At 47.6% G+C, this 21,833-nt stretch overlaps 1 protein-coding gene across 2 annotated transcripts in view; it reads left to right on the top strand.

The window, feature by feature from the left end:
- Positions 1-239: 239 nt before the first annotated feature.
- Ptprg (protein tyrosine phosphatase receptor type G) overlaps positions 240-21,833 on the top strand; it is a 684,777-nt gene continuing 663,183 nt past the window's right edge. The window contains exon 1 of one of the 2 annotated variants that reach the window (XM_051139706.1): positions 240-714. In XM_051139706.1, coding sequence (XP_050995663.1) covers positions 630-714 — 85 coding nt within the window. In that variant the 5' untranslated portion in view covers positions 240-629. The remainder of the gene's footprint in view (positions 715-21,833) is intronic. The other variant, XM_051139702.1, reaches the window with a different exon arrangement.

Raw genomic sequence — 21,833 nt, forward strand, 5'->3', positions numbered from 1 at the left:
GGAGCATGGACTGAAGGCGCCCTCGCCCCGGCGCCCCTCTGAGATCCTTTGTGTTTCCCTGCTCCTCTCTGGCCGGTTCTGTTCTGGGGGGCTCTGCGCTCCGCCCCGCCGCTTCCCTCCCTTTCCCCGCTCGCAGACATGCCTCCTTCCTTGCCGGGGCCCTGGAAGGAGCTGCCCGCCTGAAGCCCGGAGCCGCCGCGCCGCGCACAGCCTCGTCGTCGCCCGCCGGTTGTCGGGCTGCGCTGCGCTGCCGACTCAACTTGGGGCTTTTCGGCTGCTAGTCGCCACCACCCGCGGTCCCTGCTTGCCCCCGGCCCCGGGCACTGCCGCCGTGCGCCTTCTCCTCGCCCTGCCCTATCGGCTGGATTGTGTCTGAGCGGAAAGCAGCCCTTCTTCTCCGAGAGGATCGTCCCTAGCGTGGCTTTGCATTCCCGGTCACTTTTTGAGGTTTTCCCGGGAGCGCTTGGCAGCTTCTCGGATTCCTGCGGGACCGTTCGCCGAGCGTGGGGTCCCCGTGTGGCGGGCAAGCCGAGAAAGCTTCCAGGCTTAGCGGAGCCTCGCTCGGAAGCAAGAACTTATTCAACAAGTTTACCGCCCTGCTTTTCTCTTTTCGATGTGCGTTTTCGGACATGCGGAGGTTACTGGAACCGTGTTGGTGGATTTTGTTCCTGAAAATCACCAGTTCTGTGCTCCATTATGTGGTGTGCTTCCCGGGTGAGTGCGGGCCGCCGATGGGACGCGGCTCCATCCCGCGCGCGGGGTATGCGGAGTTGTCGCCCGGCGCTGAGCTTGGGCGCCAGTCTAGGGACCGCGGAGAGGGTGAAGGGGGGTCGGGCTAGCAGGGAGGAAAGAGAGATCTGCTTCATTGGCTCCGGTAGTCGGGGAGGGCAGAAGCAGTGGCGGACTGGGAAGGAGGATTGGGGTCTCAATGATCTGCTCCGACTGTGGCTTGGGAAGCTCGGAGCAGCTGGAGTCGGCGCGGGGGAAGGCGACTTGCTTTGCCGATCGGGAGGGTTAGAGTTGCAGGGTGTCTGGGGAGACTGGCTGTGGGAAGGATGCTCTGTTGGTTTGAGTAATCTTGGGTGCTCCCGTTGCTCCAGCGATCATAGAAAGAGCTCATAACGGGGGATCACTTTGCATCCCCCGACCCTTTGTGAGGGGGCGATGTTTGGGGAGATGGAAGGCGGAGGCTGGCTGCAGAGGAGTCAGGATGTGGGGAGCAGCAGGCGTCTGGTCGCCAGGGCCAGGGCCGGGGCCGGGGCCGTCTCTTTTCAGCCTCGCTCCGGGCTGGGGTTCGGGCTACGCCTCAGTGCTGGCGCGAGGCAGCTCCCTGGACGCGGAGGCCTGGGGACTGCGGGAAGGCAGGGGACATTGAGCCGGGAGTTTGGGCTAGATCGGTGCCTCTCTGGGCTCGCGGCCCCTTTCTGTCCCACTCTCCTGGGATGAGCTGCCGGGGTCCAAGTGCAGGGCACCGGTCCGCAGCTGGGTTGCTTTTGGCGTCCGGGCAGATTTTTTTTTTTTTTTTCTGTCTGGTGTGCCCTCCCTCCCTTCATCTTTGCCCTTTTTGCAGGCTGAATGTGCCTGCGAGAGAGACCCAGACCCGCTCATTTTCTAGCCAGGTTAAGGCTGGAACAATATTGGCCACTGACGACAATCCTAAATCACTGCACGTAGCGGTGTGCAGCTCGGCTACCCTCCACTCCTAGCCCTCCGCACTCCCCCCCACCCCCAACCTGGGTTAGGGCAGAGGCCAGCCGCCTTCCTCTTTTGCTGCGTCCGAGGGCTGCAGCTCCGAGCCTCGCTTAAGCTGCCCAGCTCCTCTTTGGGTGAAGGCCACGTCTTCTGTCCTGGATCAGGGAAAGGGGTGGGAGAGGGCGCGATTTGCTTTTCTTTCCTCGATCTCCTAAGGGCAGAACACCCGGGTTTTTGTTTTTGTTTTTGGGTGTTTTTTTATTTTTGCTTTCTCATCCGCCTGTTTTGGAATATTTGGAGGCGGCGGTTATTCTAATCAAGAAAAAGAAACGTGCCACAGTGTTTCCGTTTTCACTGGTTAATAGCAGCTTGTGTTCTGGCTGCCGGAGCGCGGGGTTTTGGTGCAGCGGGTACCCCCAACCCGGTCATCCACCCAGGAGCCAGGAGCGAGGACCCTTACTGTCCCCTAGGGATCTGCTCTAAGGGGACTGGCATTGAGTGGTCCCTTCTTTGAAGGTTTGAGGGTGGTCGAGAGGGGCAGTGGACGGAACACTGCGGGTTCTTGGGATCCTTTTCCTCCGCGCGTCCTCCTGTCTCCGGAGCTGTCAACAGAGCTCCCGCGATGGTGTGCGTGCCTACTCAATAGAAGGCCTGGGGTTTGCCCACTAGGGTGCTGCCTCTATGGAAGTAGAAGCTGAGGTGCATCTCTCATGAGAATCAGCACGCCTCTCCCTTAGAGACCATTAGTAGCATTTGTTGTTTTTTTATCATTAGCTTTGCCTAGATAACCCCCAACCCCGTTTGTCAGGGACTTGCCAGCTGAGTGCGCTCCGGTGCACCCTCAGTTGAGTGAGTAAGGGTCACTTTTCAATAGGGGCGGTGGGAGGCAGCCTTGCAAAAATAGAAATTTGCAGTTCGTTTCTGGCTGACCTCTCTAGGCTGTAGCCAATGTTTTCTACAATGTTTTTTCCCTCCTCTGGTGTCTGAGGAAGCTTGCAAACCCAGTATGGGGTCGCTAGGGATGCCTTCTTGCCGAGGCTTGGTCAGTTTCAGTTTTTTCCTCATTTTCTGTCCCAGCCCAGGCTTCCAAGTAAGTAGCTCTTTCCCTCACTCGGGAGCCAAGGGGCTCTTGTAAGAGGCGCTGCTAAGACAGCTTTTGGAGTCAGGCAAAGTTAAAAAGTCAGCCTTGGGAGATGCTGGCTTCAGGTTTCCCCGAGGGTGGTGAGGTGCTGCTGGACTTCAGGGGGCGCCCCAGAGCCACTAGTCAAGCTCCTGCCTCCACTAGACAGTCTCAACCACCTGCACACTAAGGGGTCGGGGCACAAGCGTCCAGGTGGCCAGGCTGGGGGTCTAAGACATCTGACGCTAGGCGGTGCCCACAGCTCGATGCTGCCGCCCATGGTAGGCTGGAAAACCCTTGGGGACAGTCGTTCGCTTTGGGACCCAGCACTTCTTGCTGCCACAGCTTCAGAAATGTGTGTGTGTCTCTCTCTCTCTCTCTCTCTCTCTCTCTCTCTCTCTCTCTCTCTCTCTCTCTCTCTCTCTCTCTCTCTGTGTGTGTGTGTGTGTGTGTGTGTGTGTGTGTGTGTGTGTTAGCTAACGATTTTAGCTTTTGGTTTTCAATCGTGTTGATTATATTGTTTGTTTGTTTTTAGAATCTTACCAACTTCTCAGCTGGCATGTGAGCCCCCCAGTTCCTCATCAGAACTCAGTTGCTGTGGTTTAGGGAGGCCTGTGGAAACAGCTAGGGCTTGGGTGTTTTCCAGCGGTCGGAAGCAGGGTTATTTAAGCTCTGAACAGCGCAGTGGCGAGTGTGGGATCTCTGCCACAGCTGGTGCTACAAATGATGTCTTCGAAGCGCTGAGGGGAAGTATTGTCAAACAGGACAGTGGGCACTTTGCATTTTCTAAATCTAAAGCATTAGTATGGGGAAGACATGCGACACATAGTGGATTCTTAGATATTTCCTCCCACGTCCCAACAGTTGTCAGTGTTTCTGTCTGTACCCTCAACCTCCATAATACTGTTCTTTTTTGCGGGGGTGGGGTGGGAGGGGAGAAGAAGTCTTATCTAGCCCAGGCTGGCCTCTAACCTGAGCTAGGCTGAGGTAGAACTTGGAACCCTGATCCTCCTGTCTTCAAGAGTACTGGGGTTACAAGCTCAGTGTCAGCATAGGGCTTTAAATAAAATTTTGAGTGTGGTTGATTTGAATGTTTGCTTTTTATTCCTAGGCATTAAGAACTGAATCATCTCTGACAGGATGTAATAAAACCCATTGCTTAAAAGGGTTAAGTTTTGTCCCCCACACAATCTATTTTGCGTTGTTTAGCTGTTCGCACAGAACCACAGAAACCAATTTCTTTTCTTCTTTTGGCCCTCAGAGTAATTCTCATTGATTCTGATGTTCTGAGTCGAGATGACATTACAGCTAGCAGGTTGCTGTTGGAGTACTTCAGAAGCAGAGGCCTGACTACTTTTGGCCTAGATGTGTCAGAACTGTGTGTGATCCTCGTCTGCTGTCCAGCGAGTGCTGGCTGGGCAAGCAACAGGCTTCCACAGTTATCATAGATGCGACTGGGGCACCTCGGAGGCTGTCTCTGGGACCTCCTGAGGCAGAGGCAGGAGCAGAGTTTGGACACTCTTAGACTTTCTCTCAGAAGCTGCATGAGATTTGAAAGGTTTTTTTTCACCCCTCCCCAAGTGTTTCTTGTGAGAAAGAAGACTTCTTTACCCTTTGACACACTTACAGAACCAAATCTTCGATGTCTCCTTCTGGACATTGCTTACTGTGAGGATTGCTGAAGTTAGAATCCAAACACAGACAGGCATGTGGACAAGCAGGCATAAATACGCGAAGGGATACCTGAGTCTTTCTGAAATAAAGGAAGTATCTTGGAAAGAAAAAAGGTTGGTTGTTCTGAAGGAGGGGGATTTAGTGTAGGGGTTTGAGAGCACCGTATACACTGAAGCAGAGACTGTGTTTCTTACGTGAAGCTGTTCAGGGAATATTGATGACTTAATGCTGTGAGGAAAAGCAAATAGAAAACAGGAAAAAAAAAAATTAAACCAACCACAAAACAAAACAAAACAAAACAGATTTAACACGTCTGTGGCTCCTGAGTTCACATTAAAATCGCCTATACCCACACATTTACTGAAAGGAATGTTTGTGCCATACAGCACCTGGTATTGGCTTCTTCTCCCTGCATTCCCCGTGTTCCTGCCACCATCTCTTTAGCCACAGAAACTGCCTGGCACCCACCAGAACCTTTGTCTGCGTAGGAAAGGTCACCGAGCCAAGTAGGTGGGCTGGTCTGTAACACATTCCTTCCGTGGTAAAAAAGAAGGCATGCTTTTATTCTGGGCGCCTTTTATTCTGTGTTTCTGTCCAGTGGTTTAATAGTAGCCTGTGGGCAATGTAATACAAGGTGCAGATGACAGGTGTGTGTATCTTGGGCCATAGCTCTTGTATTTCTAACTTGAAGCTTTATTGGAAGATCTCAGGGCATCAGCTCCATCTACAGTGGTGATGTCATCTAGTCAGCCTGTGGTCTAGTTTGGTTCCGGGTTGACCACTCTTGGGTGCTGAGTGCTATCACTGATCCTTGAATTCTGTCTCTGCTCGAGCAGAGAATAAAGGGCATGTGTTTCTATTCATACAACAAAGCCAAGGAAGAAGTTCTTTGCACTCAGTTCTCCCTCTGCCCTTGCTCTTTGACAAGGTAGTAGCCATGTGCTGTAGAGGGAGGAGCTTGCAGTGAAAGTTATTCTAAGGAGAGTGGAGCTTGGCATTGGTCACTGGGCTTGGCTCAGCACTAAGTGGGAGCGTCTTATATTAATGTTGGCTATTCTAGATCTGCAGGATGCATTGACTGGATTAATGATCACAGGCCTCCAGCATTTGGGAAGCAGAGGCAGGTGTGTCTCTGTGAGTTTGAGCCCAGCCTGGTCTATGAAGTGAGTTTCAGACAGCCAGGACTATAACACAGAGAAACCCTGTTTCAAAGCAAAGCAAAGACTCTTGTTCCCAGTCTCAGAAATGAGAGCAGCTACATTGCCTGCTGGGGGCTTCATGGGATGCCGTGACAGTTCTCTGTGCCCTTAAAATCAAGTGTCTCTTTGTAAACAAAACAAAACAAAACATGTTATCAACTTTATTTTTAATTAATTTTGGTATTACATTTATGTGGTATTGTCATAAAAAAGATGACCCACTGTAAATAAAAAGGCATTTCACTGTGGCTTTGGGTTTGATCCCTAGTACTGAAAAAAGAAATCCAAAAAAGGTAAGTGTTTATTCAAAATCCCATATTTATTCCAACCCTTTTTCTCATTTTTTTTTTTTTAATTCTTTGGTTCCAAATTCTCAGGACTAGACAGATATTAATTGTCTTAGAGGATAAGCATCTTGTAGCATCTTGTAGCAAGAATAGATGGATTACACATTGAGAAAAGACCTAGGTGGTCTGGGAATGTGGCTCTGGGTTGGACCCCAACATGCATGTATAAACTGGGTGAAGTACCACTTGGGAGGTCTAGGTAGTGTGTGTGTGTGTGAGTCTCTGTGTGTGTGAGTCTGTGTGTGTGTGTGTGTGTGAGAGAGAGAGAGAGAGAGAGAGAGAGAGAGAGTGAGTAGAGATTTTCAAGGTTATCCATAGTTACACAGCAATGTTGATGCTACTTTATACTAAATAGACCCTGGTGTGTGAGTGTGTGTGTGTGTGTGTGTGTGTGTGTGTGTGTGTGTGTGTATGTAACAGAGTCTTGGTTTGTTCATTCCATGGATGGAAAGGACTTACTGTCTAACTCTGGCTGGCTTAGAACTCATATGTAGACCAGACTGGCCTAGAACTCATAATGATCCACCTGCCTCTGCAACACAATGCCCAGCTGTGAATGAGACAGAGCTTTTTCCTTTTCCATGATGGCTGTGCAGTGCAGCTTGAAGTAGCTGCAGGGTTGCCCATCCTTTAGGGACACCCAGCCTTGGAGGGGCCATTTTACTTGGTATCATTTGTAGCAAAATGCTTACTAGAAATGAAAAAAAAAAAATTCGTTTTGATGTAAGATGCCTCCAGGCCTGTGGAAGCTTGAGAGTTTTATGGCAATTGCACTTGATAGGACTAATACTGAAAATTATTCAGACAATGCTCCTTTGATGGAAGAGTAGGACACCTGCTGACTGCACAGTGTATGTGCCTGCCTTCGCTTTTGGAATTGGGGTACACCTACTGTTCTTGGGGTCAGATGTAGGAGGCAACTCACACAGCTTTCTCCTCTGTCAGTTTCCTTAGAGCCACTGCACTGTTAAGGGCACAGAGACAGGGGAGCTCTTCTAGGAGCCTGGAACTTGTTCATGATTTGTTGTTGTTGTTGTTTTTATTATTCCCTAAACTAGGTTGCCTTTGAGCGCTATACAGGGATCTAGAGATGTCAGTAGGAATTCATCCTCTATGGCCAACCTGCCTCTGCACTGCTAGCTGTGGTGCCACAGACGAGTTCTTTTCTTTCTCTGTGCCTCCCGCCTCTCTCCCTGCTTGAGGAAAGGAAGAACACTAGTACCTGTCTTTATGAAGTGTGAGGGGAAAGTGCTCAAGGTTTTAGCTCTGTGCACAGGTAAATACTAACCCAGTAAATGAACCATGTTTCTTTTATGTATGTGAACGAGTTTGGATAGGAGTGTATACAAAGAGTGGGCCAGGGAAGGATGGCGATTTAGTAACAGGACTGCTTTCTTTGACTTTTAATTTATTTATTTTTTTCCGGTTTTCCGAGGCAGGGGTTTCTCTGTGTATCCCTGGCTATCTTGGATTCACTTTGTAGACCAGGCTGGCCTCAAAGTTACAGAGCTCTGCTTGCCTCTGCCTCCTGAGTGCCTGCTTTCTTTGATATGAACATGTTTAACAAGATTTCTTTTTGGCTTTGCTGTGGAGGATGAGGAGGCAGGGCAGCATGAGGGGCAAGCATTCTGCCTGTTGACATCTAAGATGGTCTTTCTCCACATTCTGCTTTCTCAACCTCCTGCGGGCCTGAGATAGCAATCTTCCTGATCCTTAGGTACAAGGAGTGGCTTGGTCTTGCACCCTGAGGGGGGCAAATGTTGATGTTGAGTGTCCTCCTCAATTGGACTCTATCCTTTGTAATTTAAGACAGGCTCACTCAGGGAACATGGGTCTCACCTGTTTGGCTAGACTAGCTGGGCAAGCCTCAATGAGCCTCCTGATTTGGCCTCACCAGAATCGGAATTACAGATTTGTGGCACTGTGTCAGGCTTTTCATGTCGGTGCTGGGGACCCAAACTTAGGTCGTCATGCTTCTGTGTCAGACACATTCTTGCTCTGTGACTGTCTTTTTGGGTTTTGGTGGGGTGGACTAAGGAGGAGCCAGCAGTGGTATTGGGGTATTTGCATCTGTGTTGCACTTCAACATGCCAGTCTCTGTTTCACAGACTTGGACTTGCAGGGCATGCAGGAGACACCATGCCAACTACAGCTCCTGCTCTCTCGTCCTAGTTCTGCAGGCTGAAGTCAGCAGAGCACTGCAGTTTTCTGGCCAACAACAAAATGTGATTTTAAACTACTCAGTTGAGCTATTTTGGGGGAGTAGCAAAGTGACACAGTTGGCTGCTGAAATCTAACAACCAAAAAAGAAGAAATGAAAGCACAGTTCATGGAATATGTAACACTTCCTCAGAGAAAATAGGACAAGTACTCTTATTTTGGGCCTGTGATACTATGTTTCTGACGAGCAGGGAGGCAGGTTGCTGGATCAGGCGTGGATATGTACTTTTGAGGAATTCCTGTCTGTTACTGTGTGAATCTAAGAGCTGTCTGGCTTCCCATGTGACTGCCTCATAAAGCCTACAGCACCTTTAAATCAGTAAATAGATTTATCTGGATGAATTTGGGTAAAGGACACAGCATTAGCATCTTATGAGGCATACACAGATGAGTGAGAAAACAAAGTTGTCTTTCAAGATCTTTTCTGTTAAAAAGTTTGTTTAGTTAGTTCGTATGTATTTGTGGGTGGTGTGTGTGTGTGTGTGTGTGTGTGTGTGTGTGTGTAGTCACCCTTTGGTGCTGGTCCTTAGGTATTGTCTACCTTGTTTTTGAGACAAGGTCTCTCTTTAGCCTGCAGCTTGCCTACTAGAACAGGCCAGGGAGCTGCAGGGAACCCCCTGACTCCCCTCCCCATCACTACTAAGTTCACAAGCTTGTGTATTTGAGTTTTGGGGATCAGGCTCCTGACTTTCTGGCCTGGAAGGCAAGTGCTTCCCCAACTGAGCTGAGTGCCCAGTCCTTCCAGACAGTCTTTTTATGCATTTTAGAGAGTGGTCTTTTATGCTTTTTAGAGAGGGCTTGTTGCCTTAGCCATGGTTGAAAGAGGAGGCGATGCAATCAGTATGGGGCTTTATTTAATTATGGGGATAGAAACAGTCTACCTTTCTTGTTGGTGAGCCATGTAAATTGTGTATATGACATACATAACGTAAATTGATTGGGTTTGTGTCTTAGTTAGGGTTATTGTTGCTGTGAAGAGACACCATGACCACAGCAACTCCTCTAAAGGACGACAGTTTAACTGGGGCTGGCTTACAGTTGAGAAGGTTACTCCATTGTCATCATGGTGGGAAGCATGGTGGCACGCAGCCAGACAGGGTGCTGGACAAGGAGCTGGGAGTGCTACATCTGGATCTGCAGGCAGAGGAAGTGAATGCTTCTAGACCTTTGGGGGCCATTTTTTACTTTAGCCACCAGTTTGTAACTTGAGATCTGTTTTATTGTTGAGATTGGATCTTCCCTCGTAGCCAAGCGTGTGATCCTCCAGCCTCAGCTTCCTCTTTCGTGAGTGCTGGCACTGTAGGCATATGCTGCCACACCCAACTTTTTCAGTAATTTGAGAGCCGGTTTTGGCTTTGACTATTGTGCCTTTCATGATCCTCTGTATCACGTGGTGTGGGCTGCGTGTTCCGAATTACCAGGTCTGGAGAGACCGGGCCGAGGGAGTTAGTTGGCCGTGGCTGGAGATAAGGTGGGTTCTGGATTTTTTTTTTCTTCTGGAGTATAAAACTAGCTTTCGGGAGCCTACTTACCAGCTGTGGGATCTTACTCAAGAGCTTTTTTTTTTTTTTTTTTCTTTTTTCTTCCCTTTCTTTTTTTGGGGGGTGGGAAGGATCTCATGGAGCCCAAGTTGGCCTTGAACCTATAAAGTAGGTAAAGATGACCTTGAACTCCTGATCTTCTATCTCCTAGGCATGTGAGTGCTGCTGGGGCTTGAATCCATGGCCCTCTTCAAGTGGGAATTCTATCAGCTGAACCACATCCCCAGCCCAGACGTTTGGTTTCTTTCGATTTATTTTCCTCATCTTTAGCTAAATTATTTATAAGATTTTTTGGGAGTTATAGGGTTCACTGGGTTGTTGGAGGGGTTGTGACCTTTGTGTATTGTGCAAGTCAAGTGTCCAGTGTGCGAGGCGTGGTGCCTGGTAACTTTTTCCTGAGTTTGCTTTCTTGCTATAGGATATTTCTGGATGGGGTTGTCTATGGGGCTGGGGGACTGGCCTGGTAGTACAGGTCTGGTGAGGCTGAAGCAGGAGCATGGGCAACTTACTGAGACTCTTCCTCAGATGCTAAAAGGAGGGCTGGAGGTATTGCTCAGCTGTAGAACTTTTACCCAGCATGCTTGAAGTGCTATGCTCAATTCTAATACTGAAAAGAAATAAAACATATTCTCCCTTAGGGGGCGGAGAGATGGCACAATGGTTAAAGCCCACGCTGCTTCTGCAGCGGATTAGAGTTTGGTTCCAGCACCCACAACAGCCTGCAGCTCCAGCTTAAGGAGAGCGGAGGCGTCAATACTCCGGCAGCACATGCACTTGTGTGTGCATTAACACCTCATGCATAATTACAAATAATAAAAAACAATCTTTAAAAATGGAACCTCTTCTTTCTGTAGTAAGCGATGTGATGCGAGGATACCGGATATTGATGTTGTGATGTTTGCAAACGCATTCTCCCGTAGGACTAGGGATCAGTCATGGCCGGTGCATGGTAGGCCAGCACGCTATCACTGGTCTGCGCCTTCAGACCTTTTGTCTTTCTTCTCTTTTTAGAAACATAATTATGGGGCTGGAGAGTTGGCTCAGTGGTTATGAGCACTTACTGCTCTTGCAGAGGACGTAGATTCAGTTCCAACTACCTAAGGACCTGTGCTACAGCTCACAACCACTTGTAACTAGAATGCCAGTGGATCAAATCCCTCTCTGACCTCTGTGGGCCCCTCATGCATGTGGTGTACATACATACGCTCAGGCATGCGTGCGCATGCACGCGCGCGCGCACACACACACACACACACACACATACATACACACACACACACACACACACACAGAGGGAGAGAGAGAGAGAGAGAGAGAGAGAGAGAGTGAGCACAGCCCAGGTAATTGAGCACCTGTGGGACAGGCCTAGCAATAATGGTGAACAACAAGACCATTGTCCCTGATTCCTGTCTGTAGTGGCACTTGAGTTGTGAGTGAGATGTGCAGGGCAAAGTCATCCCAGGGCAGGACATCATGCCGTAGTGGAGAACAGGCGCCTGACCCACACCTGCTGGGAGCATCGTCTAGCTGACTCCTGTCCTTGAGCATCAGCAGACGTGGGTGAGGCTGGAGGCTTGAGCAAGACCAATGGCTTTTCTGTTGTGAGGCCGAATGAGCCACTGTAGGTGGAGCAACACCATGCGAAGGGAAAACTAGGCCTGCTGACAAGAGGAAGGGGTCAGCAGAGGTGGTACAAGAGGGCAGCCGGCCTTGGAACCTGAGTGCCAGTTAATCCTATAGGCAGCTATACCATTTCTTCCTCCTCCTCAGCCTGTTTCTTCACTGCCAGTATCCAGTTGGTACTAGCCAATTAAACAGGATTGTAAAAGCCAAGTACTGCTGCCCTGGGCTATTTATTACTTTTGCTAATTAAAAAATATTCTAGAGCTGGGCATGCTGGCACACATGTGGTGGCACTCAAGGAGGCAGAGGCAGAGGCAGGCGGATTGCCGTGAGTTCAAGGCCAGCCTGGTCTATAAAGTGAGTCCAGGACAGCCAAGGCTACACAGAGAAACCCTGTCTTGAAAACCCGAAAATAAAATATAGATAGGGTCTTACATGTTCCAAATTTGCCTTCACCTCACTATATAGCCAAGGATGATCTTGAACTTCTGCTTCTCCTGCCTCTACCTCCAAGAGCTGGGATTACAAGAATATGCTGCCATGCCCCATTTATGTGGTTCTGGGGGGGGGGTGTCTACTCCCAGGCCTGCACATGCTGGGTAAACATCCTCCCAACCAAGCTACATCCCTGTTCCTAATTTTCACTGGAGACACTGTATAGCTAAGGTTAGCCCAGAACTCAGGATCCTCTGGCTCCCTTGCCCCATGGGTTCTAGATTACAGATGAGTGCCACTTTGCCTGCCTGCCTTTATATTTTTTGACTAAATATTTAGCTTTATTGATCCTGAAATACAGTTCAAAAGATGTAAGTTTGTGCACATCAACACGGTTTTCTGTGGCTTTCAAATTTTATTTGTAGGGATTTTTGCTTGCCTGCCTGTCTGTTCAGCACATTTGTGCATTGCCTGAGGAAGCCAGAAGAGGGCGTGTCAGAGCCCTGGCTGCTCTTCCTGAGGACTTGGGTTAGATTCCTAGCACCCATGTGGCAGCTCACAATGTCTGTAACTTCAGTTCCAGGGGATCTGATGTCATCTTCTGGCCTCCGAGGGCACCAGGCATGCATGTGGTGCACAGCCTTAAGTGCAGCCAAAACACCCTTACACCACACAAACTGAAAGCTAAAAATAAGAAAAGGGCATTTGACTTTCATGCAGCTAGTGGATGCTTTCTGAGAACCCACAGCTTGCCTAGCAGTTTGGGGGAGGGGCACCTTGGAGTCAGTGGCCACACCAGCTGTCAGTCGCTGCCCACACAGCAGCTTCTCATGAAAGGGTTACTCATTAGAAACTGGGAGGTAAAAGCGGGAGTCCTGGAGTCCCCATCCTTGCTTGGCAACACCCGCAGCCTGGAAGTACATGGAGGCTGCTCCCTAGGGACAGGGCACACACCTGGCCCACAGTGGTTATTTACAAGACTGGGCTGGTCTCTTGAGGTGTTTGTTACTTTGGTTTGGGTGATTTCTTACTGAGGGAAAGCCTTTCTTTCTCTTTCCTCTTTCTCTCTCTCTCTCTCTCTCTCTCTCTCTCTCTCTCTCTCTCTCCTCTTCCTTTCGCTGTGTATGGTTTTGTAAGCTTGGACTGGTTGTGTGTACTTGCACACACATGCATGCTTTTGAGTATGTGCCTTCTTGGCTGGTGATGTGACTTTATTCCTGTCAGTCAGGCCTATGCAGCCTGGGCTCAATTGTCACAGTTGCTCTGGTTCCTTTTTGGCTCCACAAATATCCTGCTGTTTGAATATCTTACAGTCATGTGGTGACTTCTATTGGTGATTTTAGGTAACTGTGGGCTTGATCAACTAAAGCCAGAGATCTGAGAAAGTCTTATTTGATTTCCAAAGTATACCTTTGCCACCTTCCTATTATTCAACTACCTAAGAGTGGGATTATTTGGGGTGGGGTGCTGGGTGAAGGCCTGGTCAGTGCAGTAAGATCTGTGTAGATTAATATAGGAGATGCCACATCGGTGGGCTGCTTGTCACTTTATTTTTCATTCAGTATCCCTGCCCTTTCCCGTTTTTAATAAATGGATTTATAGTAAGTGATAGCAATCGCATATCTTGTTTTCTATTCATGTAGGGATGTGTGTGTGTGCGCGCTCATGCATGTGTTCGTATGTGTGTGTATGTGCCCGTGTGTGTGCATGTGTTTGCTTGTATGTCTGTGTGTATGTCTGTGTGGGTATGTACCCATGAGGAGACCATCAGAGGTCCTGCTCTATCACTGTCTGCCTTATTCCCATGTGACAGAGTCTCACGGAATCTGGCCAGCACACTTCAGTGATTGCCCACCCCTCCCCACATAGCACTTGGCTTGTACGCATGCCCCAGCTCTTTTTTTGTTTCCAGTGCTGGTACTGAATTCCTTTTGCTTATGCATCCAGTGCCCCTCCAGCCTGAAACCAAGGGCAGCATGTGGAAGCCTGAGCTTTGTATTTGAGGTTGTGGACAGATTTTGACTGACAGAGGGAAGGGAGAGCAACTTGCTGAGATGCTCCTTAGGCTCACCCCCTTCTTTCCCTCAGCTGCTCCTTCAGTGGAGAGGGGCAACAGTTTTGGTTGAGGACTGACAGGATGAAGAGATGCTTTCCTGCCTGGCGTGGTGGCTCACGCCTTTAATCCCAGCACTCAGGAGGCAGAGGCAGGCGTATTGCTGTGAGTTAGAGACCAGCCTGGTAAACAAATTCAGTCTAGGACAGCCAAGGCTACCCAGAAAGAGATGCTTTTCTCCAACAGTACCCTGGGATGTTTATTGACCTCCAATAGCTTTGTATGTATAGGAACCTCACGTTGCTTATCTTCCTAGGAGTTGCATTACACAAGGTTAACTAACATTTCTTAATAGAAAGCTGAGGGTAAATGTCATGGTGGTGGAAGCCCATCTTTAATAGGAAATACTACCTGGGTGTGATGATGGAGCACTGTCAGTTCAGAATATAGGGTTATGAGTTCTTGGTCAACCTGTGCTATGTAGCAAGAGAGGGAGAAGGGGAGGGCAGAGAGCAGAGGGCAGAGGGAGAGGGAGGATTTTTTTTTTACCTTCTGTTGCTAGCCCCAAGGTGTCTAAGCCAAATATACTCTGATTACAGAGCAGCTGTGTTGGGAACAGCAGGGTCACATGATGGTACCATATAGTGGTACTAGCTCTTCTCATCCCTTGTTTCTTGTGAAATAAGTAAATTCTATCCAACCAGTGGTCAGGGTGTCAAGGATGACCTTGATTTAGGCTTAGTCAAGACCTGGCACCGTCTTTTCTGCTTTGCTTGTTTTTGAAGCAGGGACGTGGAACATGTCGAGGGTAGCAGAGTGAGCCCCAGCTGGTGGTGGGGCACAGAGATGGAGGTGATCTGTTGTCTGGAAATGACTTTGGGCAGGCTGTCTGGGAGAAGGCCTTGCCACAGCTGACTTTCCCCTCAGTGACAGCTGCTAGCTGACCATCTTAGTTAGTGCCTTGGCTGTGGTGTGCATTGACCAGTGTATTGTGGTGATGGCAAATGTGTGACAGGGACCATGGCTTCCAGACCACACCAGACACCTGCCTTTAAAAAAAAAAATTCACACCAACTCCCCTGTTTTCTCCTGTAAAGCTAGCTGTTTTCTTTTACTTACATGTGGATAAAGGCCATTAGTGGAGAGTGTGCAAACTCCTTTGAGTGTTAGACATCAGCCCCTCATTTTCTCAATTGGCCAATTTGGAAGAAGCCACTGAAACCATTGAATGTAATAGAGGTGGGTAGGTTAGCATTATAGGCCTCTGCACATATTTTATTTATTTGATTCATAAAAGCTGAACTTTTCAGCTAGTGAAGTTTCTTCCTTGCTAGGAAGCAGGGCCTGGCCTTTGCTCTTGGTACAAAGCGAAGGGAAAACTGATTGCTCTAGTGCTCTCACCAAATAAATGGAGAAGACCATGGAGGTACTTCTCTCATGCCTGATAACCTGTAAGCAAGGTTCTGTGGGGACAGGAGAGCAGTGGCAAATGCACTTCATCCATCCTTTACTGTCTTTGCCCAGAGACTTACCTTTATTGGCTTTTTTTTTTTTTTTTTTTTTTTTTTGCCATTAAAATGGAAACACTGAGGGGTTGGACAGATGACTCAGCAGTAAAGAGCATTGGTTGCTCTTCTAGAGGTCCAGAGGAGTTCAATTCCCAGCAACCACATGGTGGCTCACAACCATCTATAATGTGATCTGATGCACCCTTTTGGCATGTAGGTGTATATGCAGATAGAGCACTCATACATAAAATAAATAAATCTATCTTAAAAAGAGAAGAAAAGAAAAGAAAACAACAACAACAACAACAGCAACAACAACAACAACAACAACAACAACAACAACAAACTAATCCCAAACTGGAAATAATGAGTCAACCTCCTAGATCCCTCAGAAGAATAAAGTGAGACATGGCTGCAAATCAGCAAAAAAGAGCTGCATATGGAGAAAATTGGAAAGAGCCCTGCTGCAGGTAATAGCTGCAGCTCAGGATTTACTATCCCAGTTAGTTCTTCTGCATCATGGCCAAAATAGCTAACAGAAACAGCTTCTCAGAGAAATTAACTTATTTTGGCTCACGGTTTCAGAGTGTTCAGCCCATGGTGGAGCAGATGGTGTGGCCAAACAGAGGGATACAGCGAGGGGCCCTGACAACCCTGACACAACTGTAGTCTCCCTGTTGTTTCAGCTGGTCCCACCTCCCAGTGATGCCATCACATTGTGAACGCATCAGTGGATTAACCTATTGATGAGGTCAGAGGCCTTACAGACACACCCAGATCTGTGCTTTCTTCTTCTCCCAAGCATTTCTCATCAGGTCAAGTCAACACTCAACATCAGCCATCATCATACTTGTGAAACAAATGCTTGTGTTAATTAAGTATGCTCTTGCAGCTGGGCTTGTGCAGCCAGGTGCTGCACGCCTTTAGTCCCAGTACTTGGGAGGCAAAGACAGGCAGATCACTGTGAGTTCGAGGCCAGCCTGGTCCACAAAGCTAGTCCAGGACAGCCAGGGCTACATAGAGAAACCTTGTCTCAAAAAACAAACAAAAAAGAAAGAAAGAAAGAAAAAGAAAGAAAGAAAGAAAGAAAGAAAGAAAGAAAGAAAGAAAAATGTATGTTCTCTGTTCATGTTGTGCAGTCCTGTGGAGCTGGGAGTGAGAGCAGGGGAGTTCAGGGAGAGCACAGACCACATGGCTGGCAGAGCAGCTAGAGAGCTGGCTTTCCGCGTGCTGCCAGGCTTTGCCCTGCTTTCCATGCAGAACAGGTAGTAGACAAAGGGACATATTCTTCTTGGCCAAAAATTTAGTCAAGATTTCTGTTGTTGTGACCAAATATCTCAGATAGTCACCTTAAAAGCAGGAAAAAGTTTTATTTTGGCTTGTGGTTGATGTAATGGGTTTTAGCTCATGGCTGCTGCTTGTCACTTCGGACCAGGATGGAGGTGGAATGTCATGGCGGGAACGTGTGATGGGACAGGTCTGTTCACCATCTTGGCTGAGAAGCAAGGGAGAAGGAAAGGGGGCGGGGTCCTAGTATTCCCTTCAAGGACATGCTTCCTTCACCCTTAGGACACATCCTTCCGGTGGGGTACATCTGACAGTGGCATGGAGGAGTGACCAAACCTTTAACACATGGAACATTGGAGGGAATTTTATTTTTTAATAGTAGCAGCCACTAAGACTTGAGTTGCTCTGTTTATTGCCAGCTTGAAGGACAGGTCTGTAGGAACAGGCTTTCTTCCTACTTAATATAGTACTCTTGGCATACTGTGACAATCTATGGCTGAAATTATCAGCGTGAGTAGGGTTCTTACGCCTTTCAAGATAGCTCTGTGGTATTATGAGGCCCATCATGTTCTCTGGGTGCATAGGGACAGCAACATTCAAAGAAACACAGCATCTTATGGTTTCTACACAGGGGCCAGACGCTGGTATTTGAGCTCAGGGTTCCCATTCCTGTAGTAGTGGCAGACATTGCTAATCATCATTGAGCTCTTTGTTCCTGAAAGCCTGAATGAGGGTTTAGAGATGGCCTAGGGGAGGACTTTTGTGCCACCGCTATGCTACACTAAGTCACAGCGAACCTTCAGAAACAGCAGAATAAAGACAAGCATATCCAACAGGCTTTTATATCCTTGTAAATATATGTACAGCTACATGGGCAATTTTTAGGATTTCCTGGTTCACGAGATTGACTTTGTTTCATATTTGACTCAGGCTTGTTTATTCGGGAACAAAGAATTCAATTTCTTTAGGGTGGTTACATCATATTCTAATTGGTGAGATCGCTGATAGAGGCTTAGGGATCTAAAATTACTCACCTATTTTTTCCTTTCTTCAAAGCCCAGAGGTTTTGCGTCAGATTATAGTTCTTGTAGGACTGTTTGTATTCTGCAGCGACACCTTTTTGAATTCTTAGCTATTTAAGTAAGTGTTAAGTACAGGCTTAGTGACAGCAGTTTTTAAAACTGTGACTGACTTAATGGATTCTGCTCCTCTGTTTATGCCTGGCGAAGTATCTGTGTTTACTCTGAATACATTCGTGCCTTTACGGTAGCCTATCTCTCAGAATTTGATTGGTCCTCTGGTGGGGATTATTATTTTTTTTAAAAAGGAAATTGGAGAGGAGAGATGGGAGCTTGAGGAATTCCTTTCTGTAACAGATATGATTCACATTCTTGGTGTTTGGCACATACCAATTTTTTAGATGCCATCAAACAATCCTGTGTTGGCTTTCTGGATGTATCTTTGTCTTCTTAAAGGTCCCTTTCTGGTGTTCTTGGATTATTTCCTGAGCTGCTCTGCCTGGTATGGTGGCCACTAATGTCAGGTACCTGCTGGGGATGCATGCCTTGTCTAAGATGTACTTCAGTATGAAATACATGGTGACTTCAAACACATAGGAAAAAGTATGTACACTATCTCATTAAAATGTTATACCATGGAGCCAGGTTTAGTGGCGCATGCCTTTAATCCCAGCATTTGGGGAGGCAGACACAGGCGGATCTCTGTCTACAAAGCCTGGTCTACAAAGTGAATCCAGAGGATCTGTGTTCAGTTCCAGGTCAGTGAGAGACCACATTGTAATGAAAAAGGTGGATGGCTCGTAAGGAATGGCATCCCAAGTTGTTCTCTGGCCTCCTCATATACAAGCCCACAGATATGCACCCATCTACACATGAGCATGCATACCTTAGCATTTATATTGCTTGCCTATTGAAATAATACTTTACAGATATTAAAGGAAAATGTTATTAAAGTTAATATTAGCTACATCTTTCAACTTTTTAACACAATACTATAAAGCTTAAAATCACTCCTGTGACTTGCATGCAATGCATATGTCATATCTTCATATGGCATGCATGACGTCTGTATCAGATAGGCCTTGTTAGAGTGCACTTGAAGTCTGTATCGCCCTCCCGATGACAGATCGTGTGACTTTCCTACATGACACTGGCATCCTATTCTTTCTAATTTCAAAACTTAGGGCTGATAAAAGAAACTGGTTGTTACAATGATGGCCTTAAAAGCAGAGGCGCAAAGGTGGGCAGTGTTGGCTCACACTTTTTATTCTGGCACTCAGGAGGCAGAGGCAGACCTATTTCTGTGAGTTCAAGGCCAGCTGGTGCTGCACAATAAAACCCTGTCTCAAAACAAACAATCAAACAAACAAACAAAACAAAACAAAAAAACCCCAAAAAACAAAAAACAACAACAACAACAACAAAGCAAAACTAAAGAACAGCAACACCCTCCCTTCAAAAGAAAAAAAAAAGGCACATATGTGCAGTCCTATTTTAATGCATCACGGTCATTTTGCACTGTATGCTGGTCTGCCTTTCATGAGGTGGGGCAGTGGTCATGTTCTGTGAGGTTGCTTGAGGAAGCACAGGCGTCTCTGCAAGCACTTGAAAGGCAGGCCTTTGTTGTTACTGACTGTGAGTAAGCATCCTGCTGCGTTTTGACAGTGGGTTTCTCTCTGGCTTCTCTGGACTGTGGGTCATGGGTCACACTGACAAAGCTCTTCAGTGATCTGAAACATGGGGCCTTGCAGGTCTTCCAAGAGATTGCATCTAGCCCACAGAAGCCTGTCTAAAGAGGTGCTAACACACCACGGTGCTTGGCCAGCATTTCTCTAGCACCATTGCATGCTTGTGCATTGCTTTTCCTGAGAGTTTGTCTGGCCAAAGCTCAGTTCCTATTGTGAGTTCGCACACTGCCAGGCAGGATGGTAATTTTGAGCTCCAGGTTATTCCCGTGGTGCCAGCTCTAATGCCATGGTGTACTCATTTGGTCAGTTGGGTGAGATGATGGCCTCTGCGTCTGTATAGAGTGGTGTATCCATGACTTTTCTGTGGCTGTGATAAAACACCAGGAAAAGAAAAAACAACTTGTAGAAGAAAGTTTATGTGTTTTATGGTTCCAGAGAGAATGTCCACAGTAGTGAGGAAAGCACGGAAACAGGGAGCAGAAGCGGAAACTGGCCTGTCACATCTTAACCGTACACTGGAAGCAGAGTGCAGACTAGAAATGGGACTAAGCCCTCCCCCAGTGATGGATTTCCTCCAGCGAGTCTCCACATCGTAAATGTTCCATAACCTCCCAAAATACTCTCACCACCTGAGGCCCAGGTTCAAATCCATGAGCCTATGGGAAACATTCTCAATCAGAAGACCACAAGTTGAGTACCTCAGCTCCGGGCATAGGATGTTAAGTTTCTGTCTCTAACACGTGCTAGCCAGTGGCTCTTTCAAACAGTCCATGTTCTGTGCACTCCATCCTTGTGCTGCTTTTTTTGTCTGTGCCTATGGGAGATTGGGTCCTGTACTCACAAGGACGCCAGAACGCACAGAGGTTGAATGCTCCTAAACAAAGTCGTGTAATATTTGCATGTAGTCTCCACACAACATGTCCTCCTGTGTATATGTCAAGCTGTCTCTAGGTTACTTTCTCTAATGTTTACATGCAATGCAAATAGTGTTTGTCGATGTTTCTTTCTTTCTTTCTTTTTTTCTTTTTTTTCAAAAACTGGGTCTTACTGTGTTTTCCTGGATGGCCTGGAACTTGCTACATAGACCTCTGGCCTCAAACTCACAGAGATCCACCTCCTACTCCCTTCCCAGTGATGAGACTAAAGGCTTGTGTCACATGGTTGCTTTTAAAGACTAATGGAAAACGAAAATGCCTGTGCATATTTAGTGATGATACAGTTACACACACACACACACACACACACACACACACACACACACACACACACACAATTTTGTTTGTTTCAAGACACGTTCTCATGTTTGAGGTTGTTGTTGTTAAGATTTATTCTTTTTTTTTTTTTTTTTTTTTACTTTATGTGTACGGGTGTTTTGCCTACATGTGTGACTGAGTACCACACATGTGCATTGGTTGTAGACACCCGAAGATAGCACTGGATTCCCTGGAACTGGAGTTACAGAGGGTCGTGATCCACAATGTGGGATCTAGGAATTGAACCCAGGTCCTTTGCAAAGGCAGCAGCAGGTGTTCTAAACCACTGAGCCAGCTCTCTAGCCCCTGGCCTCAGACTCTTAAGTAGCCAAGGATGACCTTGAACTTCAGATCCACCTGCTTCTACCTCTCAAGTGCTGGGATGAGAGGTGTGTGCAGCCATTCCTTTTACAGTCTGGGTCTGAGCCCAAGGTCTTGAACATGCTAGGCAGCATTCTCCCAACTGAGGTACATTCCCAGGCACACGAGCTCTGCCAGGTAGTGACAGAACCTGTGGGTAAGAAAACCCCTTGTGTGGAGCCAGTGGGCACTGGGGCCTGATGTTCTTCATTTGGAATGGAAAATGGAAACAGGAGAGGCAGACAAAATGCTGACTAAAAGCTGTTAGATCTGCCCAGATTGGCTCTGCTGCCTTGGTGTACATCAAGAGGTCAAGATTGCAGGCAGGGTCACTGGGGCTGCTGAGGGTATCAGGTAGCGCTCACACACCATGTGCTTGTTAGGGTGAACAGGTGTCCTTTGTTTGGTGTGGGTAACAAGGAGGACAAAGATGCTAAAGTCTGGAGTGATGGGATGGATGCCGTGGGAGGAGCCTGCCCAGGAGATGCAGGGAGGGTGGCTGAGAACAGCTGTCATTCTGCCTTGTGATGAAAAGGAAGTCTCTGAGTACCCCTCCCTGCTGTGGAGATGAGCTTGAGAGGAACGCTTGAAGCAGGCAGGCTCCCTATACATCTTTCTATGTAGCCTTGGCCACAAGAATATGGGTGGGGTCATTGAGGCTTAGTGGGGCAAGGCGTAAAGGTGAGAACTCAGAGATGCTCTGTCTTGGTCCTGGCTGGGACTTTAGTTTTATTTTGGATGGAGATGTTGAGTCACACCATTCCTGTTTGGTATGAGTATAGACTGAGCATCCATCCCTCCCAAAGTGCAGGAG

This window comes from Acomys russatus, chromosome 3, assembly GCF_903995435.1.
Source record: "Acomys russatus chromosome 3, mAcoRus1.1, whole genome shotgun sequence".
Classification (NCBI taxonomy): domain Eukaryota; kingdom Metazoa; phylum Chordata; class Mammalia; order Rodentia; family Muridae; genus Acomys; species Acomys russatus.